General features: G+C 42.4%; 1 protein-coding gene across 1 annotated transcript in view; it reads left to right on the top strand.

Moving 5' to 3' along the window:
• Positions 1-25,693, top strand: part of ACTR3 (actin related protein 3) — a 140,274-nt gene that overhangs the window by 80,799 nt on the left and 33,782 nt on the right. Inside the window, exons 6-7 of the mRNA XM_029605349.1 lie at positions 5,099-5,206; positions 20,773-20,916. Of these exons, the coding sequence (XP_029461209.1) occupies positions 5,099-5,206; positions 20,773-20,916 (252 nt within the window). The remainder of the gene's footprint in view (positions 1-5,098; positions 5,207-20,772; positions 20,917-25,693) is intronic.

The following is a 25,693-nucleotide window of genomic DNA, read 5'->3' as shown; positions in this document are numbered from 1 at the left end:
ACCGAGCCATCTATCGATGCCCTCGATGCTTGCGCCGGTGCCTTCGATGCCTTCATCGGTGCCTCCAATTATTCCTTCGACTCATTCGGAGCCTAGAACAGGACCCTTGGGTATCCCACCACCCCGTCCTCCTCTAGTTCCTAGAGGGGCAGGTGCTGATTCCTATGACACCTGGACTGATGATTCCTCCCAGATACCGATTTGCCTTCACCAACTTCACCCACTGAAAGTAGAAAGCATTCTCCTCCAGGTGACCTTTGCTTTATACGTTTTGTGAAGGAAATGTCTAAATTGGTTCCCTTCCAATTACAGACTGAACAGGATGATAGACATCAGATGATGGAGTTGCTACAATTCCTGGATGCTCCCAAGGTAATAACCTCCATCCCTGTCCACCAGGTTCTTCTGGATCTCCTGAAGAAGAGCTGGGAACATCCTGGCTCCATTGCTCCAATCCACAGAAAAGCGGACACAACCTATTTGGTGCAGTCAGCTCCGGGTTTTCAGAAACCTCAATTGGATCACCAATCTGTAGTGGTAGAATCTGCACAGAAAAGAGCAAAGAGATCAAAGCCTCACACTTCTTTTCCCCCTGGCAAGGAACAGAAGTTTCTAAATGCCATTGGTCGCCGTATCTTCCAAGGATCAATGCTCATCTCCCGAATCGCTGCTTATCAGCTCTATAAGACCCAATATAATAGGGTCATTTTTAAGCAGATACATGATTTCACAGACTCCCTGCCTCAGTAATTTCAAGATCAGCTCCAAACCCTAGTAAACTAGGGTTTTGAGGCAGGCAAGCATGAGATCAGATCATCTTACGATATCTTTGACACTGCTACTATGGTATCTGCAGCCGCTATTTCGGCAAGGCGATGGGCCTGGCTCAAGTCTTCCGACCTTCGCCCTGAGGTACAAGACAGATTATCCGACCTACCCTGTGTAGGAGATAATCTGTTTGGCTAACAGATTCAACGGACGGTGGTGGAACCTAAGGACCATCATGAGACCCTAAGACAGCTCTCTGATGCCTTCTGACTACTCTTCAAAACAGCCCTTCCGAAAGGACTCTGAGAAGTCATTCTTCCGCCCGAAGAAGTCCTACCCGCTACTAACCAGATCCCGTTCCACAAGACCTTTTCAAAAAGCCCAGTCTCGTCAGACACGGAAACAAAAACCGCAAGCAGCTCCTCAACCAGGTCCCGCTTCAGGTTTTTGACTTCTATCTAGAGAGCAGCAGCCAGCTTCCATTGCCTCACATACCAGGGGAAGGTCGACTGTGCCACTTCAACAACATATGGCACTCAATCACTTCAGACCAATGGGTACTGGTGATAATTGCTCAGGGTTACCATCTGAACTTTCTCTCCAGGATCGCCTCTCCAATCAAGTCATCCTGATCCAGACAGACAACCAGGTGGCCATGTGGTACATCAACAAACAGGGAAGGACGGGTTCCTACCTTCTGTGTCAGGAAGCTGCACAGATATGGGCGGAGGCCCTCTCCCACTCGATGTACCTCAGGGCCACCTACTTGCTGGGAGTGGACAATGTGTTGGCAGACAAGCAGAGTCGCACCTTTCAACCGCACCAGTGGTCTCTCAACCCCTCAGTAGCGAACTTGATCTTCCAACAATGGGGTTATCCTCAAATAGACCTCATTGCGTCACCTCAAAATCGCAAAGTAGACAACTTCTGCTCTCTCACTCGCGGCTAACACTCACAGCCAAGAGATGCGTTCTCCCTCTCATGGGCAACTGGTCTCTTATATGCATTCCCTCCACTTCTCTCGAAGACTCTCGTGAAGTTACGACAGGACAAGGGACTCATGATCCTGATAGCACCTCACTGGCCTCGCCAAGTGTGGTTTCCAATACTTCAGGATCTCTCCATTCGCAGGCACATTCCCTTGGGAAAGGACCTGTTTCTAATCACTCAAAACGGCGGGTGCCTACGCCACCCCAAATCTTCAAGCCTTGTCCCTGACTGCATGGATGTTGAAAGGTTAATCCTTCAGCCACTTAACCTTTCTGAACCAGTTTCCCATGTCCTGATTGCTTCACGGAAGCCTTCCATGAGAAAATCTTATTCTTACAAATGGACCAGGTTTATGTCATGGTGCTCTTCTCAGTCCCTTGACCCCTTTACTTGTCCAATCACGAAGTTTCTGGACTATCTCTGGCACTTGTCAGAGTCGGGTCTAAAAACGTCCTCCATCAGGATGCATGTCAGTGCGGTAGCCGCCTTCCATAAAGGTGTTGGATGTTCCCATATCAGTACAACCCCTTGTTACATGTTTTTTGAAGGGCTTGCTTAACCTCAAGCCGCCTCTGCATCTTCCGGCCCCTTCTTGGGACCTCAACCTAGTTTTGGGTCGGCTCATGAAACCACCATTCGAGCCTCTCCAATCCTGTGACCTTCGATATCTCACATGGAAAGTGATTTTTACTTTTGGCAATCACTTCTGCTCGCAGAGTTAGTGAATTACAGGCTCTAGTTACCTATCCGCCTTACACTAAACTTCTGAAGGACAGGGCAGTACTCTGCACACACCCTAAATTCTTGCCTAAGCTAGTTTCGGAGTTTCATCTCAATCAATCCATTATACTACCTACCTTTTTTCCCAGGCCCCATTCCAATCCAGGAGAGCAGGCTGTGCATACCCTTGACTGCAAAAGGGCTCTAGCATTCTTCCTAGACCGTACAGCTGCCCATAGGAAAAGCACTCAATTGTTTGTGTCTTTCCATCCTATCAAACTGGGGCAGCCTGTGGGTAAACAGACTCTCTCCTCCTGGTTGGCGGACTGCATATCCTTTTGCTATCAGCAAGCAGGCATTCCACTTCAAGACCATGTTAAAGCACACTCTGTGAGGGCCATGGCAACTTCAGTAGAACACCTACACTCTGTGCTGCTTCCTGACATTTGCAGGGCTGCCACCTGGAGTTCTCTCCATACCTTTGCAGCCCATTATTGCTTAGACAAAGTCAGAAGACAAGATTCCATCTTCGGCCAGTCTGTCTTGTGCAACCTATTTACAACGTGACGTACCAACACCCTTCCACCTGACCGGTGGGGTTCAGGATGCCCTCTGCCAAATTTCATCCCAGGCCTAGTGCCTTGCACACCTGAGTACATTTGGTGCATGCTTGGACATCCTCAGCTCGGTACTCACCCATATATGAGGACTACTATCCTGCTTGTCCTGTGAGAAAGCAAATGTTGCTTACCTGTAACAAGTGTTCTCACAGGACAGCAGGATGTTAGTCCTCACGAAACCCGCCCGCTGCCCCATGGTGGTGGGTTCGTAATGTTTTCTTTATTTTCGGCACTACCTGTAGCTTTTTAACAAGACTGAAGGGGAGACCCTGCTGGCTGCAGGGTTAGTGCCATGCTGGGCATGCCCAGTAGGGGCCAGTCAAAGTTCTAGAAACTTTGACAGAAGTGTTCCGTGATTTGACTCCATCCTGTGATGTCACCCATATGTGAGGACTAACATCCTGCTGTCCTGTGAGAATACCTGTTAGAGGTACGCAACATTTGCTATATCCCCCTCACAATTTTGTCCCTTCACCTCCCAGGTATGTAAGGGGTGGATTGTGTGTATGTTTATGGGGTTAGTGTGAGTAGTGGGTATATGTTGGGGAATCACTGAAGATGTGTGTGTGTGTGTGTATTGGGGAATGGCTGGGCATGTGGAAGTGGAGGAGTTTGGGTTGATTTGGGGGTTGGTGGTCTGTGTGGAGGAGTTGGGGTGTATGTGAAGAGGTGGGGGTGTGTATGCACGGGGGAGTTCATGTGTGTATGTGCAAATGGGTTGGGGTAGGCATGCGTGTGGGTTGGGGTTACACATGTGGGTGCTTATTTGTGTGTGAGGGTATGGGTTCTTAGGTGGGGTGCTTGGAGAGTAGGTTGTGTGTGCTTGAGGGACATTGCAGGTGTCATTGGGGTGATGTGCACGCCTTCCTCCACGCTCCCCATTGCTCCTCACTTTCCTCACTCGCCACTGCTACCAGCAATTCCCTCCCCTCCCCCTTCTTACGCTCCCTGCTCTGGCCCGTCCCTTTCCTAGTCCCTTCCCACTTGGGTGCCAATGACATCAGCAGTTGCTGGGGCCTGGGACTTCCGCCTGCAGCATTTCTCTTCAGCTCTGATTCTGCTGGTGAGTCTTTTTTTTTTTTTTTTTGGGGGGGGGGGGTGTATTTTGCTGGTGAGGCTGGAAAACCCCCACCAACTGTGTTGCTTAGCGCCGTGGCTGCACTCTCTGGCCCCGCACGCCTCCCTCTCTGCCTGCAGTCCCCGTCTCTCTGCTCCAGGTGATGTCATTGCATCTCGCATGCAAAGACAGGACAGTGATTACCCGGAGCACTAATAACTAATCTTATAGAGAGAGATGCACTCACAGATCACAACAGCACATATACTCGTTTTAGTGGCTCAGTGGCAAAGGCTGTGCACTGCCATGCGGAAGACCTGGGTTTAGTTGCTGGGTCAGCCAGGACTGGGAATGCTGCAGAGGCGGCATTCACTGCTCCAAGCAGTTGGGATGGATTAAGAGCCTGGTCAAACTTTAGGCCCACATTATCTAGAATCCAGAAGAAGCTGCAGTCTGATACTCGGCCAAGGAATGTCACAGTGATGACTGGATAAAGTGATCTGGGAAGGAGAGAGAAATATAGGCAACTCCCCTCCCCATTAGTTGCAAATACTTGTAGGAAAAGGATATCTCTTTGAAGAAGCATGTGGGAAGTGCTAATGCAGTTTTTTCTGATACTTTTATGATTATGATCTGATTTTGCAGTGATGTTTTAGTTTTCTCTGTTAATAATTTAGTTTGTGTCTGTTCTAAGCTTATTTTGTAACCAGCCTAGGACTATAGATTGGTGGATAGAAATGTTTTAAATAAATGAAGGCCCATGGCTTCATGATATGGAAGCGCAAACAAGCAGGAAGAAATTACCAGGCCACAAAAAAAATATTTCTTTCAGGACCTAATATATTAACAAAAGGAGCAAATGCCATCATTTTTTCTCTTTGTTTAAAGAAAAAATCTATATGCCAACATAAAACAAAACTTTGTTGTGTGTTTCTTTTAAAAGGCTGTTCTTGCCTTAGCTGCATCCTGGACATCACGGCAAGTAGGAGAACGCACATTGACTGGTACGGTTATAGACAGTGGTGATGGAGTCACTCATGTCATTCCAGTAGTAAGTACTTTTTAAAATAACTTTTAAACTGCTTAACTTAGGTAGTAGAGAACAATTGTTCCTCTAATTTTTGAAAGGCTAAGTGTGCACAACTTTTCAGTTGAACAAATTCTCATAAGCCAAATTAATCTGTGTGCTACAATCCAGTATAATGTAAATAATGTTGGGATTTCTTGTGCACACTTACCATGTGTGCAGGGTTCACAACCTGTATACACACTCACAGGTTAGAGGGAACAGTTGCTGTGTTGGGTAGAAAACTGGATTCTCTGCAGGTTGTAAAAGCTTTTTAGACCATCATAAAAATGATCCAAAGATGATTGAATCTTAGAAAGGGATATATGTGGCCTTCAAAGCTCATGTATCTCAGTATCTTTGAAGAATTATGTTGATCTAGTGAAATAATCAAATTGCAAGGAATCTAAATTAACAATAAAAGTGAAACATGGCTTAGAGCATGGGTGTTACAAACAATATACCCGTGTATTTCAATGAAATTTATCTTCAATGTTTATTCTTTAACAAACCTTTAAAAACATAACACATATCTGTTTATATCACCCATACACACCACATTCACTCACACAACAATAAACTGTTAAAATCTGACAATACAAACTTGTTACACTTTAACAATACTATTGCAACATTCCCTAATTTACAATGTAAACCTACTCCTCTTTTACTAAATATCCCAATTTCTACCTCTGTTATATTTAACACAAGTTTCCTTTACTGATGTAAACAATCATTTATAATTAGAGTTCCTTATTAAATTACCCTTATTACTTTCATATTTCATAAGTTACATCCTAACATAATGAACATTACAATACTCTTTGCTTATATCCCATCTGAGTTCCTTATTAGGTTGCCGTTCTCATTTTCATGAAATTCATAGCTTGTATTCCAACACAATCGATATTACAATTTCTTTAATCTTATCCCGACAGGAAGCTCCTGTTTCTCCCGTTGGTTTCTTCAGAGGATTTTGTTCACATAATAATTTTCAATCATGAATCTCAACTTCACTGCCCAAATTTCAGCATTACCGGAAACCTTAGAACAAAAACATGTACCATGTGAATGCGTGCATCTATTACACCAATGCTCTTCCTCCTAATAAATAATTAAAAAATTTTTTAAAACAATTTGAAAAAATTATCTTTTATTTCCCTAGTCATTGTTACCATCATCACTGCACTTACCCATGCTCCAATGCTATAACTTCCATTTAAACCGCTATGTATTTCTTCAAAAACTGCTTTACCGTTGTCTATTTCATCAGAAACTGCTTTACGTCTATACAAATTCAAAAATAAAAAGCAGAAAACAATATTTGCAAGCTGCACAATGTCCCCACACGACCAGCTCTCATTTTTTTCAACCGTTGTACTAACCTGAAAATGATGTCACTATATTATTCCATTATGTTCTCAAACAAGTATTTCATAGCACTTGCCGACCATTATTCCATCATATCATCCTCTGTAACAAACATCACCCAAAATCACTTTCAAACCATCTTTAACCTACCCTATCCAAAGGTTATCTTCTATCCGAAAATTACAAACAAAAATCACTTACTTTATTGTATATAAACCACCTTATTTCAAAACTTGAGAACCACCATACTTCAAAGACATCTCTCCTCGACAGAAACGCCGCGGCTGCGCACTACCTACTTCCTATTACCGGTTCTTTTTCAAGCTTCCCCGCGCCATTGCAATACCCTAAAATATCGCGATATAACAGCTCCATATTATCACCTAGCAACCAGGACGCCAAATCCTAAATGGACGGGGATTCATAAAAAAATACTCCATTCTATCTCTTGATTGAGACCCCCTGGTTCCACAGTTCCCCACTTGTAAATGAAACGTTGCTCCTTTTGAGTCAAAACTCTAGAGACATTTCCCCCACGTTGTAATGTCAATTGGTAGAGCACGCAAAACCTCAAATCTTCTACCTTATGTCCCTTTTTGAGCCAATGAGAAACTAATGGGGCTTTATCTTTTTTAATCCTGATATTACTGATATGTTCCAATATCCTGATTTTAATGACTCTTTTCGTCTGTCCGATGTAAAATAACCCACAGGGACAAGTAATCATGTAAATTACCTGAGCCGATTTACAATTAAAAAATTTTGGTAAATAATAAATCTCACCTGTGGATGGAACATGAACCTGTTGGACTTGTTGGACATATGGACATGCCAGACAGCCTTCGCATATAAACTGTCCCTTAGATTCTTGGTCATCGCTCTGAATAGGGAGCACCGAAGAAGTTAATATATCTCTAAGGGACCTATTCTTGCGAAAGGCAAAAATTGGTGATTCTTCAAATACCCCTTCATCACGCAAAACCGACCAATACTGGTTCACAATCGATTTGATATTGAACCCCAAATGGGAAAAGGGAAGTGTACATACCACTCTAGTTAGAGGTTCCTTCCCTCTTGTTGTTAACAAATTGTCCCTATTTGCATATAATGCGCGTTTAAATGCCCTCTTGATTACTTTTTTTGTATATCCACGCTCTAGGAATCTTGCTGACATATCCTGGGATTTTAACTTATATTCCTCCACTGTCGTACAAAGACGTCTTAGGCGCAAAAATTGCCCTGTAGGTATATTTTCTTTTAATCGCTTGGGGTGAAAACTAGAGAATTCTAAGGTTGTGTTTCTATCCGTCTGTTTCCTATAGATCGTAGTACATAACCTCCCACTATCTTTGTAGACCCTCATGTCCAAAAAAGACACACTATCCCTGTTCTCCGTAAATTCAAACTGTAAGTTAGCATCCTGTGAATTAATCCAATCCTTTAACTCAGCCGTTGATATGTACCTTTAAATATGAAAAAGACGTCGTCAATAAATCGTCTCCAAATAGCTATTTCTTTCCAGAAACAAGACTGATATACGTGGACCTCCTCAAATGATGCCACATATAAACAGGCTACCGATGGGGCCATTGAAGACCCCATCGGTATACCTTTAATTTGATGGAAAAAATCATTTTCAAATTGGAAGAAACTTTTATTGAGAATTACTGACGATAACTTTAATAATAAGTCTTTTTTCATTGTGGACATATCCATTGTTTCTAATCTGTCACGTACAATATGAACAGCAGAATCCTGAGGAATGTTCGTATATAATGCAGATATATCTGCTGTCACCAACCACCAATCATTTTGTATTCCCTCTAATTGTGATACATTGTTAATGAAGTCCACTGAATCTTTGATGTATGATTTTATATTACGTACAGCCGGCTGTAACAGTGAATCCATATATTTAGAAATGGGTTCAAATAATGAGCCCATACCCGAAACTATCGGTCTTCCCGGCGGAGACAACAGGTTTTTATGTACCTTCGGCACCGTATAAAAAACTGGACTAACTGGGTTCTCCACAAACAGATAATCTGCCAATTTCTTGTCAATTACCTTACCTTTCACCGCTCCCTGTATAAGAGAAAAAAGCTCCATCTGAATACCCTCCGACGGATCTTCATCCAAGGGATGATAAAAATTCCCATCATGCAATTGTCTGTAAACCTCCCTAGTGTACATCTCTTTATTCATAAGAACCGTTGCACCCCCCTTGTCTGCAGGTTTAATTATAATATTTTTATCCCGTTGTAACTGGGTTAATGCAAACTTCTGTTCCTTCGTTAAATTCATGTATACTGGATGATGCTGTAATTCCAATTCTTTCAATTTTTTTAATACTAATTTCTCAAAGACCGTTATGAACGGATCCTGAGGATCCGGAGGGATCCATTTTGATCGCTTCACAAACCTTACATCCCTTTCCTGACTCTCTACTTGATCACAATCTGCAAAAAATCTCTTTAACTTTAATCTACGAAAAAACTTAAAAAGATCTACTGTTGTCTCAAATGCGTCATATTCTGCAGTGGGGACAAAAGATAATCCCTTATTTAACACCTCCACCTCTATACAAGACAGCTCCCGGGACGATAAATTAATTACAGAACCATTTATTATTTGTACTTCTGATACCGGCCCCTGTGCCTGTACCGATCCATTTATTACTTGTACTTCTGATACCGGCCCCTGTACCTGTACCCCATATTCGCTTGAGGACCCCAATTTCTTCTCCCACCTCTGTTTTGTGACCTTAAAAAATGCTGATTATCTTCACTTGTAGACTCACCCCGTTCAACTATATTGTCTACCACATTATTTACTAGTGGTTGTGCAAACGCTACAGATCGTTTTGTAATCGGTTCTGCTCTTTCAATTAGAAAAGCCCTTATTGCAGGAGCTGTCCAGATCTTGGTGCTGAACAGTAGTGAAGCATGCTTTAACAAACCTCTTGGTTTATTGGTTATTCTTGTTTTAAAGTTATTTTAGGGTTTGTTTTTCCTAACCTTTCAAACAAACACATTTTATAATCTGATATGTTGGCGTACAATGCTTTTATCTGATCTTTTGTCTGTTTTTCTCTACTGTAACTGTGCTAAGTAAGAAAAGAAATACGAGAACACTGTATTTATAACCAATATACCCAAGCCCACTTTAAATCCTAATATCCACTGTACCAGATTTCAAGCTAGTTCTACAGCAAAATGTATGCACATATTGGACACATAGAACCACAATAAAAGGGGTTGAATTACTGAAAGTTTAAAAATTGTGAGCAGTTGCACCAGTTGTTGAAACTAATTCAAATTAATTTTAGTAAGATGTTGTAGGTATGCGGAGCATAACCGGATATCATTTCAATAACAGCCAGTGATAGTTCCCTGTAGATCTGCTTATATTACAGTTCATGGTGAAGACAGAGCTCTTGCTGATTTGCATGGGATCATTATTGATCTTTCAGTTAGAAAAGCCACCTTCGTTAAGGTGGCTTTCTCCAGTTTATGCTTTTCCCAAGTAGAACGATTCAGTCTGCTTTGCCATCTTCAACAGGTCTGTTTCTCAAACAGAACATTTCTTCAGTAATGGAACTGAACAGGTGTAATGATGGATTCATGTCACCAGCTTTTTCTGCTGCGTAACTATTCTTCTCTTGTAATAAAATTAAATTGTTTACACACTTCTTTCTCAAGAGATCTGACAGCAGGGCTGCACCAGAGAATGCGGTTAATCATCAGCATTAAACTCTGGACTCCATCTGCCATACCTTTTTGACAGCATTATAAAAATGAGGACAATCATTGAATAGTGACTGAGGCTGTTACTTTGTTCTATGCTAAAATGTATTGTTGGATACGGCTGTCCATTATTAGCAATGAGATATTTCTGATGCAGTATGGAACTATGTTTGATATAGCATACACTATAGTTGTTACCTAGTTTGAGCCAAAGATTATCAAGTTGGATTTGTCCCTATTTAGAATCGGGGCTTCCCAAACCTGTCCTGGGGACCCCACAACCAGACCAGACCAGAATACCCATGGTGTATAAGCATGAGATAAATTTGCATATGCTGGTCTCCACTGTATACTGATTTCTTATGCATATTTGATATAGATATCTTGAAAACCCAACTGGCTGTGGATTTACTAGGACATTTTGGGAAGCCCTGATATAGACTGCACAAAATGTCAATTCCCTTGTTTGATTGCTGCCAGCTCTATTATTTTATTTATTTATTTTTATATACCGACATTCAAAGTATATATCACATCGGTTTACAATAAAAGAAGGAATACAGTTCAGTAAAACTAAGCACAAACATTAAATACAATGAAAAATTCAACATATCATAAAATACAATTCAATATTATAAAATACAGTAAAATTATCTAAAATTCTTAAGTTCTATAAAATGATAGAAGAATTATGGGTATAATGACAAAGATGGGGAGATCTAAGCATTATATAATGCTTAGATCTCCTTGCTAAATATTTTTTCTACTTTTTTGGAATGTGTGCAGTTTTTACTTTAGTTGTAGATTTAAGAATTCATTTCTTAAAATATGTGCTGTATTAACAGAAAACTTATCATGCATCCTGCCTTGTGAATTAAGGTGGGGGTGCTCTGGTTTAGGTTGATTCACAGTAGGGAGGGAAGTGCTTAAGCAGGAGAGTCTTTCCATATTGTAAATGGGCTCATCTTCTAAAGAAACAGAGCATAAAGTTTGTGGCAGAGTTGAGTTCTGGTCTCCTGTTCAATAGGACTGGCAGGGGTTGGAGTTCTTGTGAAGGCATCCTGCTCAATCCTAAGAGAGAGAGGAAAAATGTGCTGCCAGTATGGCAAACCCTGAAGAAACAGCATTGAGGACAAGTCTTGGGGTCCAGGCTGGCTGTCTTGGTAGGAAGGAAAGTTTCAGGAAGAGAAAATGGAGGATTAAAAAATTTTTTTTTTAACTGCCAACTGAATTAAGAACATAAGAAAATGCCATACTGGGTCAGATCAAGGGTCCATCAAGCCCAGCATCCTGTTTCTAACAGTGGCCAATCCAGGCCATGTGAACCTGGCAAGTACCCAAAAACTGTCTATTCCATGTTACCATTGCCAATGTCAGTGGCTATTCTCTAAGTGAACTTAATAGCAGGTAATGGACTTCTCCTCCAAGAACTTATCCAATCCTTTTTTAAACACAGCTATACTAACTGCACGAACCACATTCTCTGGCAACAAATTCCAGAGTTTAATTGTGCGTTGAGTAAAAAAGAACTTTCTCCGATTAGTTTTAAATGTACCACATGCTAACTTCATGGAGTGCCCCCTAGTCTTTCTACTATCCGAAAGAGTAAATAACCGATTCACATCTACCCGTTCTAGACCTCTCATGATTTTAAACACCTCTATCATATCCCCCCTCAGTCGTCTCTTCTCCAAGCTGAAAAGTCCTAACCTCTTTAGTCTTTCCTCGTAGGGAAGTTGTTCCATTCCCCTTATCATTTTGGTAGCCCTTCTCTGTACCTTCTCCATCGCAATTATATCTTTTTTTGAGATGCGGCGACCAGAATTGTACACAGTATTCAAGGTGCGGTCTCACCATGGAGCGATACAGAGGCATTATGACATTTTCCGTTTTATTCACCATTCCCTTTCTAATAATCCCCAACATTCTGTTTGCTTTTTTGACTGCCGCAGCACACTGAACCGACGATTTCAATGTGTTATCTACTATGACACCTAGATCTCTTTCTTGGGTTGTAGCACCTAATATGGAACCCAACATTGTGTAATTATAGCATGGGTTATTTTTCCCTATATGCATCACCTTGCACTTATCCACTTATCCAGAGTCCATTATTTCAATTAAAAAAAATTGCTTTTAGCATTATTGAATATTGATTGAATGTCCTGTACAAGTTTAAAATGCTGTTTGATATCTATTTCATCTTTTCAGAGGTGGTGGTGATTATTTTGATTATTTTGGCATTTCCATAGTCCATAAAGTAAGGTGCTTTAACACAAATCACATGCAGGGCCTGTCCCAAGAGAGCTTACTATTTTAAGTGGCAATTTAGGCAATGGGTGGTGAAGATACTTGCCCAAGAGTATAGGGAATATTGCTGAACAAGCAGGGTTTTTAAACATAGGTCTTCTGATTCAGAGTCCATTGTTCTAAGCACCAGGCCACTTACTATATGAAGCTATCCCACAGACCTCTAGATTGTATAAGTCAAGAACTGTTTCTTTCCCTTTGTGGTGCTTTTCCTCACTGTTATGCTCTGTCAGAATGCCTGTTTTCCATGTGAAACTCATTTTACGAGGCCCAGCAAGGAGTCAAAACTAGCTGGGGGCACACTACTTTCCATGAACTGCTAAAAATAACGAAACTATTTTCAATTGTTCTCTTGTGCCGCATATATAGCATTAAACGCCTACATATGATAAGACTCTGCATGTACCTAGAAAGATTTCCAGATGGCTGAATTCATAGGGTGCATTGAAGCTTTTGTTTTTTTTTTTTAAATCAAAGTTCATTATCTTCACTAAAGCTGATCAGCCAAGCTGAAAAGGCCCTTGGTATGCTGCATTAAAATACAGCTCTGTACACCACAAAATATTAAATAAAATACTAAAAAAAAGGTGTGGGGTTTGATGTTTGTGAAGTGTTTCTTATTGGCATCACTGCAGAATCCCATGGAACCATCCTGAAAGCTGTGCTTGTGCTTCAGCACTCAGAGGCAAAGTGAAGGGGTATTCGGGTACCCCACACAGAAGAAAACCCCAGACTGGGGTGGAATATAGCTGTGTGCCAAAAAGTTACTTTCTCCTTTTTGCGACTGCATGGGGCAGAAGGAAGAAGGATCCTGAAATCTGTCATATTGTTATACATCTCAATTCATTGGATTTTATTGAAATTGAATTCATGAAATTATTTATTCCAGAGCCTTTAAAAAAAACTGTACCTTAAATATTAACTGCTGGTAATTTCATTGTATCTGCAGGTAGATTTTAGTGATATTTTGAAAACATTGCTTTAACAAGACTCTTAGTAAAGCTAATCAAGCTTCAGGCTGCAAAGATGATAGGCTGAGGCAAATATAATTGTTTGGATACCAAGTCACTCATATGGGGGGAGGGTACTTTTGACAGTAAGATGGGATGCTTTTCTTGTTCTGTTTTAAAATAGATTCTAAAATATCGTATCCAGAATTCATTTCTGAAATAGTTTGGGGAAGTTGTTTTATGTTAAATTTATTATTCAAGAAATTATGAAATTTACACAGATATTTTTATCACTTTCCCTCAATCGTTGTATTATAAGGTAACATTGTGCTTTTTCAGATACCCGGCGACACGTTTTAAATTTAATAGCAGAAGTATTCTGCAAGCCTCATTGAGTGCCTTTAATTGCTGAGCTGTGAATTCATGTCTATGCTTTCCAGAATGTGCGGGGGATGTGCTTATTGAATAAGCAGTCAAACTCATTGCTTAAAATTACTGAGTGCTTAAAGGAATGGTAATAACTCAGATTTCTAGGTAACTCAATTAAATGAACAGAATCATGAATATCCCCTATTTCCATTTAGATATATTTAGTTTTGGAGGAGAATGATACCACTGAGATTCTGAAAGCTCTTTCCACATAGCTGTTCCTACTTTTAAGAATCTAAAGTTAATTCCACTTGTGCTAACTCCTTTCCAAACCCCATACCTGCATCTTATTGATAAATGTAAAGCATGAACAGATTAGACATAGGATGAAGCCAGGAAAAAGATTCTTAAAAACAAGTGTCTGTTATAAAAGTGCTTCTGGTTAAAATAAAAGTATAAAACTATAATTTAAAAAATCTTACAATAAAGCATAATCAGGAGAAGCGACAGAGCAGAGAAACAAGCATTTTTAAATATTTACTGGCTTTTTTTTTCTTGTTGGCCTTTTTTATATAACTAAAACTTTTGCCTGTGTCTCCATCGACAAGCAGGGCCCGAATTAGCAATGACATGTGACATCATCCAGTACCTAATGGACCCTTCTCTCTAAGCTCATAGAGCTTTTGCTCTATTGAACATGCGTGGGAATCCCTCCATGGGTGATAGATGTTGCCTTGTGAGGTCCCTCAGTCTTTTTGCCTTCACTCAGCACAGATGTGTACCCTTTCTCTTTAGATAATTTTTCCTAATAATCATATTTTCATACCTGTTTTCAAATTTTGTATTGCTTTGCTACTTGGTAGCTCCTCAGGTAGCACTTTTTCAGTGCTACACAAAAAAAAAATTATTCGCAGAACATCTGGTTCCAAGAAGCAGACAGTGGGTGGTTTCAAAGACTGTATATGCAATAGGAAAATATCTGTTACCAAAGAACATGATTTCTGTTGGTGCCATGACCAGGCAAATTGCTGTCACTGTGGCAGTATGTCTCAATGGTCATAAAAGTCCAGGGCCTGGAAAATGGAGGAACCGTGTTAAGACTCCTCCTGAAGCAGGACCTCTTCATGTTCCCCAGATGTAGAGTTGAGCAGGAGCTCCACTTATGACTCCCCTGTTAGGGGAACAGGCCAGGTCAAGCAAACCAAAAACTAAGAAAAAAGTGCTCTGCAGAGCCGATGGTGCACCCAGTCCAGAAAAAACCATCGATCAGTGGTATTGATGCAGCCGATGCATCTTTTTCCGGCCTCGGCACTGGTAATGCTCTGAGACATGGAACAGGCTGTCCCATCAATGACACACCATGTAGCAGTGCTGCCTACTCAACTGTTTCTACTTTACCCATACAGAAAGGTGGATCTGTGGGAGCAGAAGGTGATGTAATGCACCTGCCCCCACCAGTCATCAGACCATGTCATTCAGATTGTTGGAACAAGGCCTTCACTTAAAGACAGCATATTCCACCTGTTCCATGGTCCCTTTACCTCAAACTGACCTCCGGAGCAGATCTTTAAAAGTCCAGAGGAGGTGCAAAGGGACTCCATCCTGATATCAGAGGAAGAAATTCTACCTCCAAAACCCAGGCAAAGAGCATGTCAGCCCTTGGATCAAATGGCAGAATTGACAAAAACTTCCTTTCCTTATCCTTGGATGCCAAGAGGTAGGGGTACTCTCCAACCACTCCTTTCCAAGATATCAGGTTTATTTCTGCAAAAAGGCATCCCAGCTTCCCCAGTCAGTGGATACTCTATCAGATCCCACACAAGGTGGTTCCATATTCAGACACTCACTTTCAGCAGTCTAGAAAGCCTGAAAAGATTCACCTGGAGTACATGCCTCTGAGACTACTAGGGTCCCCTCGGTTGCAAAATTCATCATTGGGGTCCTGGTTCAGTGTTCCCTCTTCCCTTGGATCTGAAGAGGGTTTGGGGATATTCTGATTCCCTATCTGCACATCCAGAACACTTGTCTCCGCTGGAGGACCTTCCTTATTCCAGGTTTTTGAACAAGTTGGGAACTGCACTCGAAGTCAATGTTAAGTACAAGGATCCTTGCACAAAAGCCTTTAGTCTTCAAATTCTAGAGATCCCATCTGAATTGGTAGGCATTCCGATTCATGATATTCTGCAGGAGAACATGATTTTCTATGTCCTAGTAGAAAGAAAACCAGACCTAAAGTACAAAAATCACTGGGATACAGAGTGGTATATCAATCAGTAGTAGTGGAATCAGATTTTAAAAGAGCAAAGAAAATGAGAATTTCCCACCAGGGAAAGACTCCAGGTTACTGGATAATTTTGTTAAAGTATTCCAGAGTTCCATACTCAGTGCATGAATTTATGCTCACCCATTCTACAAAGTTCAGTACTTGCATGACTGCATGCTAAATCTGAAGCCATTTCTTCCATTAGGCTGTACCACCTTGGCATATCCACAGCATTTCTAATGTGGAAGAGTGTATATACCATCTTACTCTTATCAATTTATGAAGCATTTGACATGACTGCCTGCTCTTCCTCAGCCTCCATAGGAGCTCATCTGATGGCTTGGTTACAAGCCAGTGGCTTGCAGGGAGATGACCATGACAAGCTAGCACACATCTCCTGCATGGGAGATCTCTTCAGAGAAAATCTCAGGGAAATGTTGCTCAAATCAAAGTGCAACATGCCGGAGGTGTAGTCCCTCTCAGCTGGCTCAGAGGAACGGTGTACTTCATGTTGACCATACTTCCAGAAATACCCCTTCTGGCAATTTCTAAGGTACCAAATCCTGTCTCAGCTTCTACAGCAGCAACAGCTTCTGGCCCAGAATCGACAGAACACCATCAACCTAAAGCGGCACAACAGGCCCAGCCAAAGTCTGGGCAATTTTTCACCATCTTACAACCTATTAGCCATCCTCCCCACTAGGTGGGAGGATTCAGCCCTACCTGAAGGAATGGTATAAAATTGCCAAAGACCTCTGTGCACTCAAAATTGTGGTGTCCGGATACTGCTTATATTTTTCTTGACTTCCCACACTTCCTTATCGTTCAGGCTTCAATCCAGATCAGTTTCAATGTGTACATCTCTACCTGAAAAAGTTGCTTCTCAGTCAGTGAGCTATAGAAACTATTCCAAACCAGCAGTATGGCCAAAGGTTATATTCCTGTTACTTCCTTATCTCTAAGAAAGCTGAGGGATTGAGACTCATCCTGTATTTAAGAAGCTTGAGCAATAATTTCTCCGGGAGAAATTCAAAATGAACTCTTCACACAATTCTCCCCTTCATCCAAAAGGGGCAATGGATATGTGCTCTGGATTTAAGGATGCTTATGCTCATATATCAATTCCTACTACTGGCTTTATCTATATTTTGTGGTGGACTCCTCCCATTACCAGTACAGAATACTCCTGCTGTAGTAGCAACATACCTTCATCAAGGCATCCAGATCATCTCTTACTTAGATGGCAGACTAGTGATGGCAGATTTCCAGGAAGGTGTTTTCACTTCTGCAGAAGTCGTTTCAGGTCCTACAATAATTGGGTTTCCTGGTAAACTTCAAAAAATACTCTTAATTCCAACCCAGAGAATAAAATTCATAGGAGCTACTCTGCTAGAAAGGAGTCTTCCCCATCAAGACCAGGTGAACACACTCAAGACCCTTCTATATCAACTACTTGAATACAAACCAGGTAACAAACAAACATTCTAGTTTTGGAACACATTGCAGTAGCAGTTCATGTAGTTCAACTGACCCACCTTCACATGTGTCTCCTGTAGTGGGGCTTTCGCTCAACTTTTAATGATGTTTGTTGTCTCTCAGGAAATGAAACAAGACCTTTGGCTACAAACCTTCATATTTCAAGAAGGGGCAACATTTCAATTGCTTCTTCACCAAGTAATATTAGCAACAGATGCCTCCACAAAAGGAACCCACACTGGCCCCTTCTAAGCTCAAGGGACTTGGTTGTTAATAGAAAGCTAATTTCAGATCAGCCTTCTAAAACTACAAGCAGTCAGATATGCTTTGACAACTTACACATTTCCTCCAGGGAAAGAGTGTTCTCATTGAAACTGACAACCAGGTTGCCATGTTCTACATGAACAAACAAGATGGCATGGAGTCACTGACCCTTTGCCAGGAGGCGATAAAGATAAGGTAATGAGCACGTAAATATCAAATTGTCTTGCAAGCAGCCTGCCTTCCAGGAATTTTCACATGTTTAGCAGATTGCCTTACATGAGTGGTCCCTGCAACAATCAGCTGCAAACACTGTTCAGCCTGTGGGAAACTTCTAGCAATCGACATCTTCAAGTCAGAAAAAAGAAAAGTGGACAGGTTTTACACCATTCTGCCCAGCAAATTCAGATCCACTCAGGATGTTTTTCTACTCAACTAGAGTGCAGATCTCATGTACAGTCCCATTGATCATCAGGACAGAACAAAAAGTTCTCTATGATGAGGCCTGACTGATTCTTGTTGCTTCAGCATGGCCTAGACAAGTTTGGTTTGCATACCCTGGTACAGCTGTCCAGTGCCTCTCTGATCCATCCTGGTAGATCCATCCTTGCGGGTTTTTCACAATAGAATGGTTCTCCACATGCACCCAGAGCTTTTACTAAAGGTGGATTTGGCTTTTCATACTAATCAACCATTCTCTTACCTACTTTATTCCCACGACCATATGCACTTGAAGTTGAAAAAGCCCTTCATTCTTTAGACTGTAAAAGAGCCACTAGAAGAAAAGAACCTAGACAAATTCAGTCCTCACAGATATTTGCTTTACAGTACTAACAGGGCATAGCAGCAGCCAAATGAACATTGTCCAATTGGCTCATGGACTGTATAGCTCATTGTGCCATGTGGGTATCCAGATCAGACTATCGAGGCTCATCAGGTGAGAGCTATGGCTGCATCAGTGGCTCATCTGAGTATAGTACCTACTGAAGAAATCTGCAATGCTACAACTTGATCATTAGTGCACACCGTGTTCCATTACCATCTACACAATTTATCAAAACGTGACAGTAAAAACAAGCAGTTTTGCATAAACTGTTCACCCAGTAGTCCACTTTCCATGGTGGGGTCTGGGTTGCTATTTCAGTAAATGTTCTGCTGCACCCCTCAGCTTGGGACTCTCCAATTGTCATGGCTTCAGCCCTGCTTGTTGATGGAGAAAGCAAGTTTGCTTACTATAATTGTAGAACCGATGTGATATCCCTGATCAAATGTCTGTATATAAAAATAAATAAATTAAATAAATAATTCTTTAGTAGTTTTTCTAATCGAGCCAGTTCATTTAAAGTTGAACTTATCCACAGAAAATCAAGTTTGCTTACCGTAAATGATCTTCTCTGTAGACAAAAAGGATGTTAGCTATGCTACTCACCTGCCTCCCTGAAGAGTTGACTACTTAGCTAGATCTAGCTCTAATATCGACTGAGGAACCTCTTGATACATGCTCCATGAGCAAATTCCCTCACATGCTCATTAGAGCAAAGGCTCTGAGCTTAGAGAGAAGTGTCCTTTTGGTACTGTCAGATGTCATTCACATGTCATGGCTAATTCATCCTGTTGTCTATGGAGAACACTGCTTATAGTAAGCAAACTTGCTTTTCTGTGGATAAGTGCAACTTTAAATGAATTAGTTTGATTTAAAAAAAAATATATTACAAAATTAAGATGAAGTAACAGGCTCTTGTTGGGTTCTCTGGGTGGATGAAGCAGGGGTCAGATGATAGCCAGGATAAGATAGTTTTGGTAGTATAGGGAACTTTTGTTTAAACATATGGGGAACTAATTAGGATTTTATTGTGTAGGCTGCACAATATATAGAAATATTTGATAATGATCTTTACCATGGTATACTAGTTCCAAAGAACTGAATTATTCTGAGCAGTGCACTGTTCCAAAAGTAATTTATTTTTACGTTGAAAATGTTAGGGTTTTTTTTAAACTTGTATAGACAAGCTGAAGCTTAACAGGAAAAAATTTGACAACTGACTGCTCTGCTAAAAGTTATCAACTTTACTCTATAGACATCTATATTTTTAAGACTGCCCAAAGCTAATCATGTACCATACTTTGATTTGCAGATAAGGAAGAATAAGAGTAAATTACCGTATTTTTTGCTCCATAAGATGCACTTTTTTCCCCCCCAAATGGGGGGAAAATGTTTGTGTCTTATGGAGCGAATATTAAAAAAGAAAAAAAAACCTAACTACAACCCCCACCCTCCTGACCTGCCAAAAGCCCCTGGTGACCAGTAATCCCTTCAGCTGCCAGTAATCAAAATGGCGCAGACGGCCCTTTGCCCTTAGTATGTCACAAGGGCTGACCAATGGCACCGGTAGCCCCTGTGACATAGTAAGGGCAAAGCGCCATTGGCGCCATTTTGATTACTGGCAGCCGAAGGCCCAAGTGCAGGAGATCGCTTCCGGACCCCCGCTGGACCACCAGGGACATTTGGCAGGTCTTTGGGGGGGGGTTGTAGTTAATTAAACTTAGTTGGGATGTTTTGTTTTGTTTTTTTCCCAGAAAGAGAATAAGTTTTCTGATCTGGGGAGTGGTCCGAAATAGAACAGAGCCGGTTTAGCACTTTTTTTTTTTTTTTTTTAATTTCCCCCCTCTGAATCCTAAGTGCGTCTTATGGAGCGAAAAATACAGTAATATACCACTTTTAGATATTGGGCCAGGTATTTTCCTTTCTGCCACTGTCTGAAAGAATTTTGTCTGAGATCTCTCCTCTTCTTGTTTGGCTTCCAGGCAGAGGGTTATGTGATTGGCAGCTGTATCAAACACATTCCAATTGCTGGTCGAGATATAACTTACTTCATTCAACAACTGCTGAGGGACCGAGAAGTGGGAATTCCTCCAGAGCAGTCACTGGAAACTGCGAAGGCAGTGAAGGTAACATGAAAACCTTTCCATGAAATACATATCTTACAGGCAGTAACAGAATACACTTAGTAATTGTACATAAAATCTTAAGCACAAGCTTTAAACAAAAGTGGAAAAAAAATTCACTGAAACAGCTTTTTTGACTGGTGCCAGTTGATTAGAGAGATCCACTAACCATAGATCCTTTTACCACAGCAATTTCAAAAAGAAACTTAAAACATGGTTATTTAGACAAGCCTACCCAGACTAACCTTCCCTCTTCCCCACTAACCTTTCAATCCCGTCCTCCCTACCCTCCTCACCTCCCTCCCCACCTCCCACCCTTGCCTCCCCCTTGCGTTACCTTGCTCTACCTACAGCCATGACTCTACTTTGATTTTGTAAATATGATCTGTATACTTTGTATTATTGACCTGTATATTCTTGACACAGTTTTTTACTTTGACTTTTGTCACCCCTTTTCTTAACTAAAAGGTCGATACTCTAAGGCCGCGGTAGAAACAGTGCGGCAGTGCCGGGCGCACCTGCGGTTGCCGCACGCACAGTGCAGCTCGCCTACCGCTCGATCCCGTATACAAATAGCTTGCAAATGCAAGCTGCGTCTAGGAAGCGTCCCTGAAGTGTTAGGCCCGCGCAACCCATTTTACTGTATAGAGCGCCTATACAGTATCCTGGGTGCGCGGGCCTAACGCTTCATGGCCACACTGGTATCTGTCATTTCAAATTACATCTGAAATGACAGGTACCAGGAAGTGGACGGTTCTCCTACGCTCGGGATTGCCAGTTCTATCTCCCCTCCTCCTGAATCAAGGCGCGTAAAGCAGCCTTGCTTCGGGAGGAGGAGAGAGAGAACTGGCAATGTAAAGCATCGGCGAGACGAACTGCGGCCCCTCATCTTCTTGCAGCCCCCCTTCGGCAGCCCCCCCTTCATCCCCCCATCGGCGGAGATGGCAGTGTAAAACGAGACGGACCGCGGCGCAAGGAGAGGAGGAGAGAAGACGCAACTTACTCCAGCCAGCCCTCCTCCGGACAGCGGCTCCTCTGCCTCCCAGCTGCCGGCGAAGATGGACGCCCGAACGGGTAGGCCCCTCGTGCAATTTGACCTCAAGGCGTGACGTCGCATGCCGTGACGCCAAACGTCGTGACGTCACGCCTTGAGGTCAAATTGCACGAGGGGCCTACCCATTCGGGCGTCCATCTTCGTCGGCAGTTGGGAGGCAGAGGAGCCGCTGTCCTGAGGAGGGCTGGCTGGAGTAAGTTGCGTCTTCTCTCCTCCTCTCCTTGCGCCGCGGTCTGTCTCGCTTTACAGTGCCTTTTCCGCCGAAGGTCCGCCGTGGTCCGTCTCGCTTTACACTGCCGTCTCCGCCGAAGGGGAGCTGCTGAAGTGGGGCCGCATTGGATTTTTTTTTTCGCTTTTTTTTGCTTCGGGAGGAGGGAGAGGACTGGGGCTACCCCGGAGACCGGCACCCATGGACGCGGCCAGGGCAGGTGAGCGGGGGCTGGGGGGAAGTTTGCCGCCTACCCTTACTCCTGCCTCTAACGCAGGGGTAGGGGTAGGCGGTAAACTAACAGGTTGAATGCGCGGCAAATCGGCAGGGTAAAAAAGTGATAGTCGGGGCGCGCGTTACTGTATGGGGAGGGCATAGCTAATCAATCGTTTGCATGTAATATACATGCCGCGTGCGGAAGGGGTTACCCGGTGAGTTAAGAATGGGTTAAAGGGGGATACTGTATCGCGGGAAGGGCTAATGCGGCCGAAAAGTGAGTATTTAGCGGGTTAGGAGTGGGGTAACGTGGCCGCACTTTACTGTATCGACCTGTAAGTTATTTACTCATCACGTTGCATTTGCGCTGTATTTCCTCGCTTTCTTGGTTTGATCCCCTCCCGTTATGCAGCCCCTGTTATTATGTATTTTCTCAAACCTTTTGTTTTATGTAAACCGGTATGATGTCCACACTAATACCGGTATAAAAAAGGTCCATAAATAAATAAATGCCTCTCTCCCTGGCCCCTCTCTCTTTTTTTTTTTTTTCCCTTTAAACAGTGATTGAGGGTAAGGGTAGTGTTCATAATTTTGTCAATTTAGTGCTAAAATCCAATAACTGCAATAGCAAATAAAGGCAATTATGATGATTTATTTTTCATAATGGTAACACTTGGTGAAATGTTTGTCATGTCTGTATTTGTGTGAATGACTGCAAAAAAAAAAGTCATGAAAGTAGTGTAGCTGGATCATCATGATCAGAAAGTTGGTACTGATATAGAGAGACATTTTTTTCTACCTGTGCTCAAAAATAACCTTGCATTCCATGGAGCTGTATTTTTAATGATTGAAATGAATCTGGCCTGTTTTTGTTCAGCTCATTCCCTTGAATTGGTAGAAATGTGTGGGCTTGTCTGTTTATGAACAAAGCTTTTAATTTGCATCGTGCTTCTGTGAAGAATTGCTTTGTGCATTTCCATCAATGCCGTAACTATAAAATCAAAGGCATAGTTCTTAAGCAACTTCTGACTCACACTGGGTGTTACTGGGGACTTGTGTGCCCAGAGCTTGCAGTGTTGACATCAAAGTCCCACTGATCCACAAAAGCATATTGTTTAGACGCCTACTTCACGCCAGGGCATTGTGCATTTATCATTTCTTGAGTACTTTAGCATTGCAGTAGATTAATTTTACTGCGTTTACATAAAATAATCTTTGTTCTTTTCTTTACACGAATCCTTTGCAGTGTGGCACATCATTGATTTTAGCCTTTTAAATAGATTTTAGGACAGGAAAGCACTACTATAATTATATATTAAGGATTGCATTTTGTTTTTTGAATATTGTTAGCAAACTCTCCACAACTCATGCATGTACAATTTAAAATGGGGAAAATAGGCCTGTAGAGATGACTGGTATCCTTCTCCCTTCCATGCAGAAGATTTTCTTTTTGTAAACTAAGCTAGTAGGTCAGGTTCTTGAATCACAGCAGCTCTTATTGTTAGGAAAGAATATTGTTACTGTTATGGTAACTGTTCAAAAGAATCTGTGCAGATTTTTTTGTTATTTTAACTGGGGGAAATGAAATACTGAATAAAATGTATAAATTTAGATAATAGTTTGTTTGCTTTTTAAAACTCCCACTGCCTAATTAAATTCATCAGATGGCAATTTTTTTCTTAGCAAAACAGAGATGCATATCAGTCACAAGAACATGATTGGGCCAATTATTAAAAACCATTTGGGGAGGGGACTCCCCTTATAAACATATTAGCCCCCATATGCTATGACTGTACATGTATGTCCCTAGATCACCATGCTGATATCCCCACCCCCCAGAGTAGCAGTCTGGTTGCAACCTTCCCCAGCCTCCCACATGGAGAGCCAGGGCAGAGATGCCAGAGATGTTAATTTCTGGCTGCTCTGATACCTATCAAATCTAAGACTCCCTTTGGAAGTTAGGCTGCAGTTAGTAGCTACCAAGATTTATCCAGTTCTTTTATTTGTCTCTATTAAAACAAGTAATGTTGCTTTCACGAAGCTTGCAACCCCAGCCACTAGCGCTCAGACTTCTTGCTTGCCAGTCTCTCGCTGCCACTAACACATTGTTCTGCATTTGGCAGAATACATTAGTGCATGTTCCATTGACCTGTAGTACGTTTTACTGCACTGTGACTCAGCAGCAAATTACAGGTTCCTGTACGTACCCGGATCAGTCCAGACAGTGGGTTGAGCCTCCTTTCCAGCAGGTGGAGACAGACTAAAACTTGAAGGATGCCCTATATCAGGACAGAGCCTATCCTCTACCTCTTCAGTATTCGTCTGTCTCCAGCAGGTGCAGCATCTCCCCTTCGGTTCTCTGCTGTAGGCTAGTCAGCCTCTTCTTCTTTCTTTTTCGGCTCAAGCAAGTAGTTCTTTTGATTCCCGCTTGTTTTAGAAACAAAGGAAAAATCTATTAAGGAAAATTTGCCTTCTTTTAGTGCTTTTACTGTTTTTGTGTGGGAGACGTCCATCTCCCAGCTCGTGCCTGGCTCAGGGGGCCTTTGCCCCTTTTGCAAGAGGGGGTTCCCTGCATAGTCCTGAGTCCGTGGACGCTTCCAGGTGTGGGGACCGACGCTCTCCGGGCCTCGTTCCCCCTCTGGCTGCCGAGAGGGTTTTTTAACACGCTGCTGCGCTCAGTAAAAAAAAAAAAAAAAAAAGGGAGTTTAAGTTTCAAACTTTCAATAAGTGGCAGGTACTCACCTACCTCAAACTTATTTGCAGCAGTTGACCAGCTTTTTTATTTTTTTCTGGTCAGAGTAGGGCTAGAACCGGCAGCCAGAGAAGCAGAAGGCAGCAGGATTCCCACCTGCTCTCTCCTGCTGTGCAGTCTGTCAATCAAGCTTTTTTTTCAGCTTTTTTTTCTTCAGCCAAGGCTTAGCTATGTCCTGGCTGGCAGCCTGACTTTCTTGTGGGCTGCCCTCTTCGCGTTTTTCGTGGCAGGGCCTCTGCACTGCTTGCCTGCCGCGCGGGGAAGGTCCCTCCTCGGCAGAACCCGGGAACGGCCGCCATCTTGGATTTTTCATCGGGGCCGATTTCAGTGCTCCCTGGGGCTGGGGGGCCAGATTTTTTTGATTAAACCCCCGGTTTGGCCCCCGTGGGTGCCCAGGAGGGGGGTTCTGACCTTCCCTCCCCCCCCCCCCCCCCCCCCCCCCCGCTAAATCCAGGGTCACTTTTTCAGCGGATTTTGTCCTCCTCATGCACAAATCTTATCTAGCTAGCCTGCATGAGCTGGACGAAAGCCCCCCCCCCACCAAAAATCC

The sequence above is a fragment of the Rhinatrema bivittatum genome, chromosome 6 (assembly GCF_901001135.1).
Source record: "Rhinatrema bivittatum chromosome 6, aRhiBiv1.1, whole genome shotgun sequence".
Taxonomy (NCBI): domain Eukaryota; kingdom Metazoa; phylum Chordata; class Amphibia; order Gymnophiona; family Rhinatrematidae; genus Rhinatrema; species Rhinatrema bivittatum.
The sequence above is the reverse complement of the archived record's forward strand: the minus strand, read 5'-3'. Positions and strand labels throughout refer to the sequence as shown.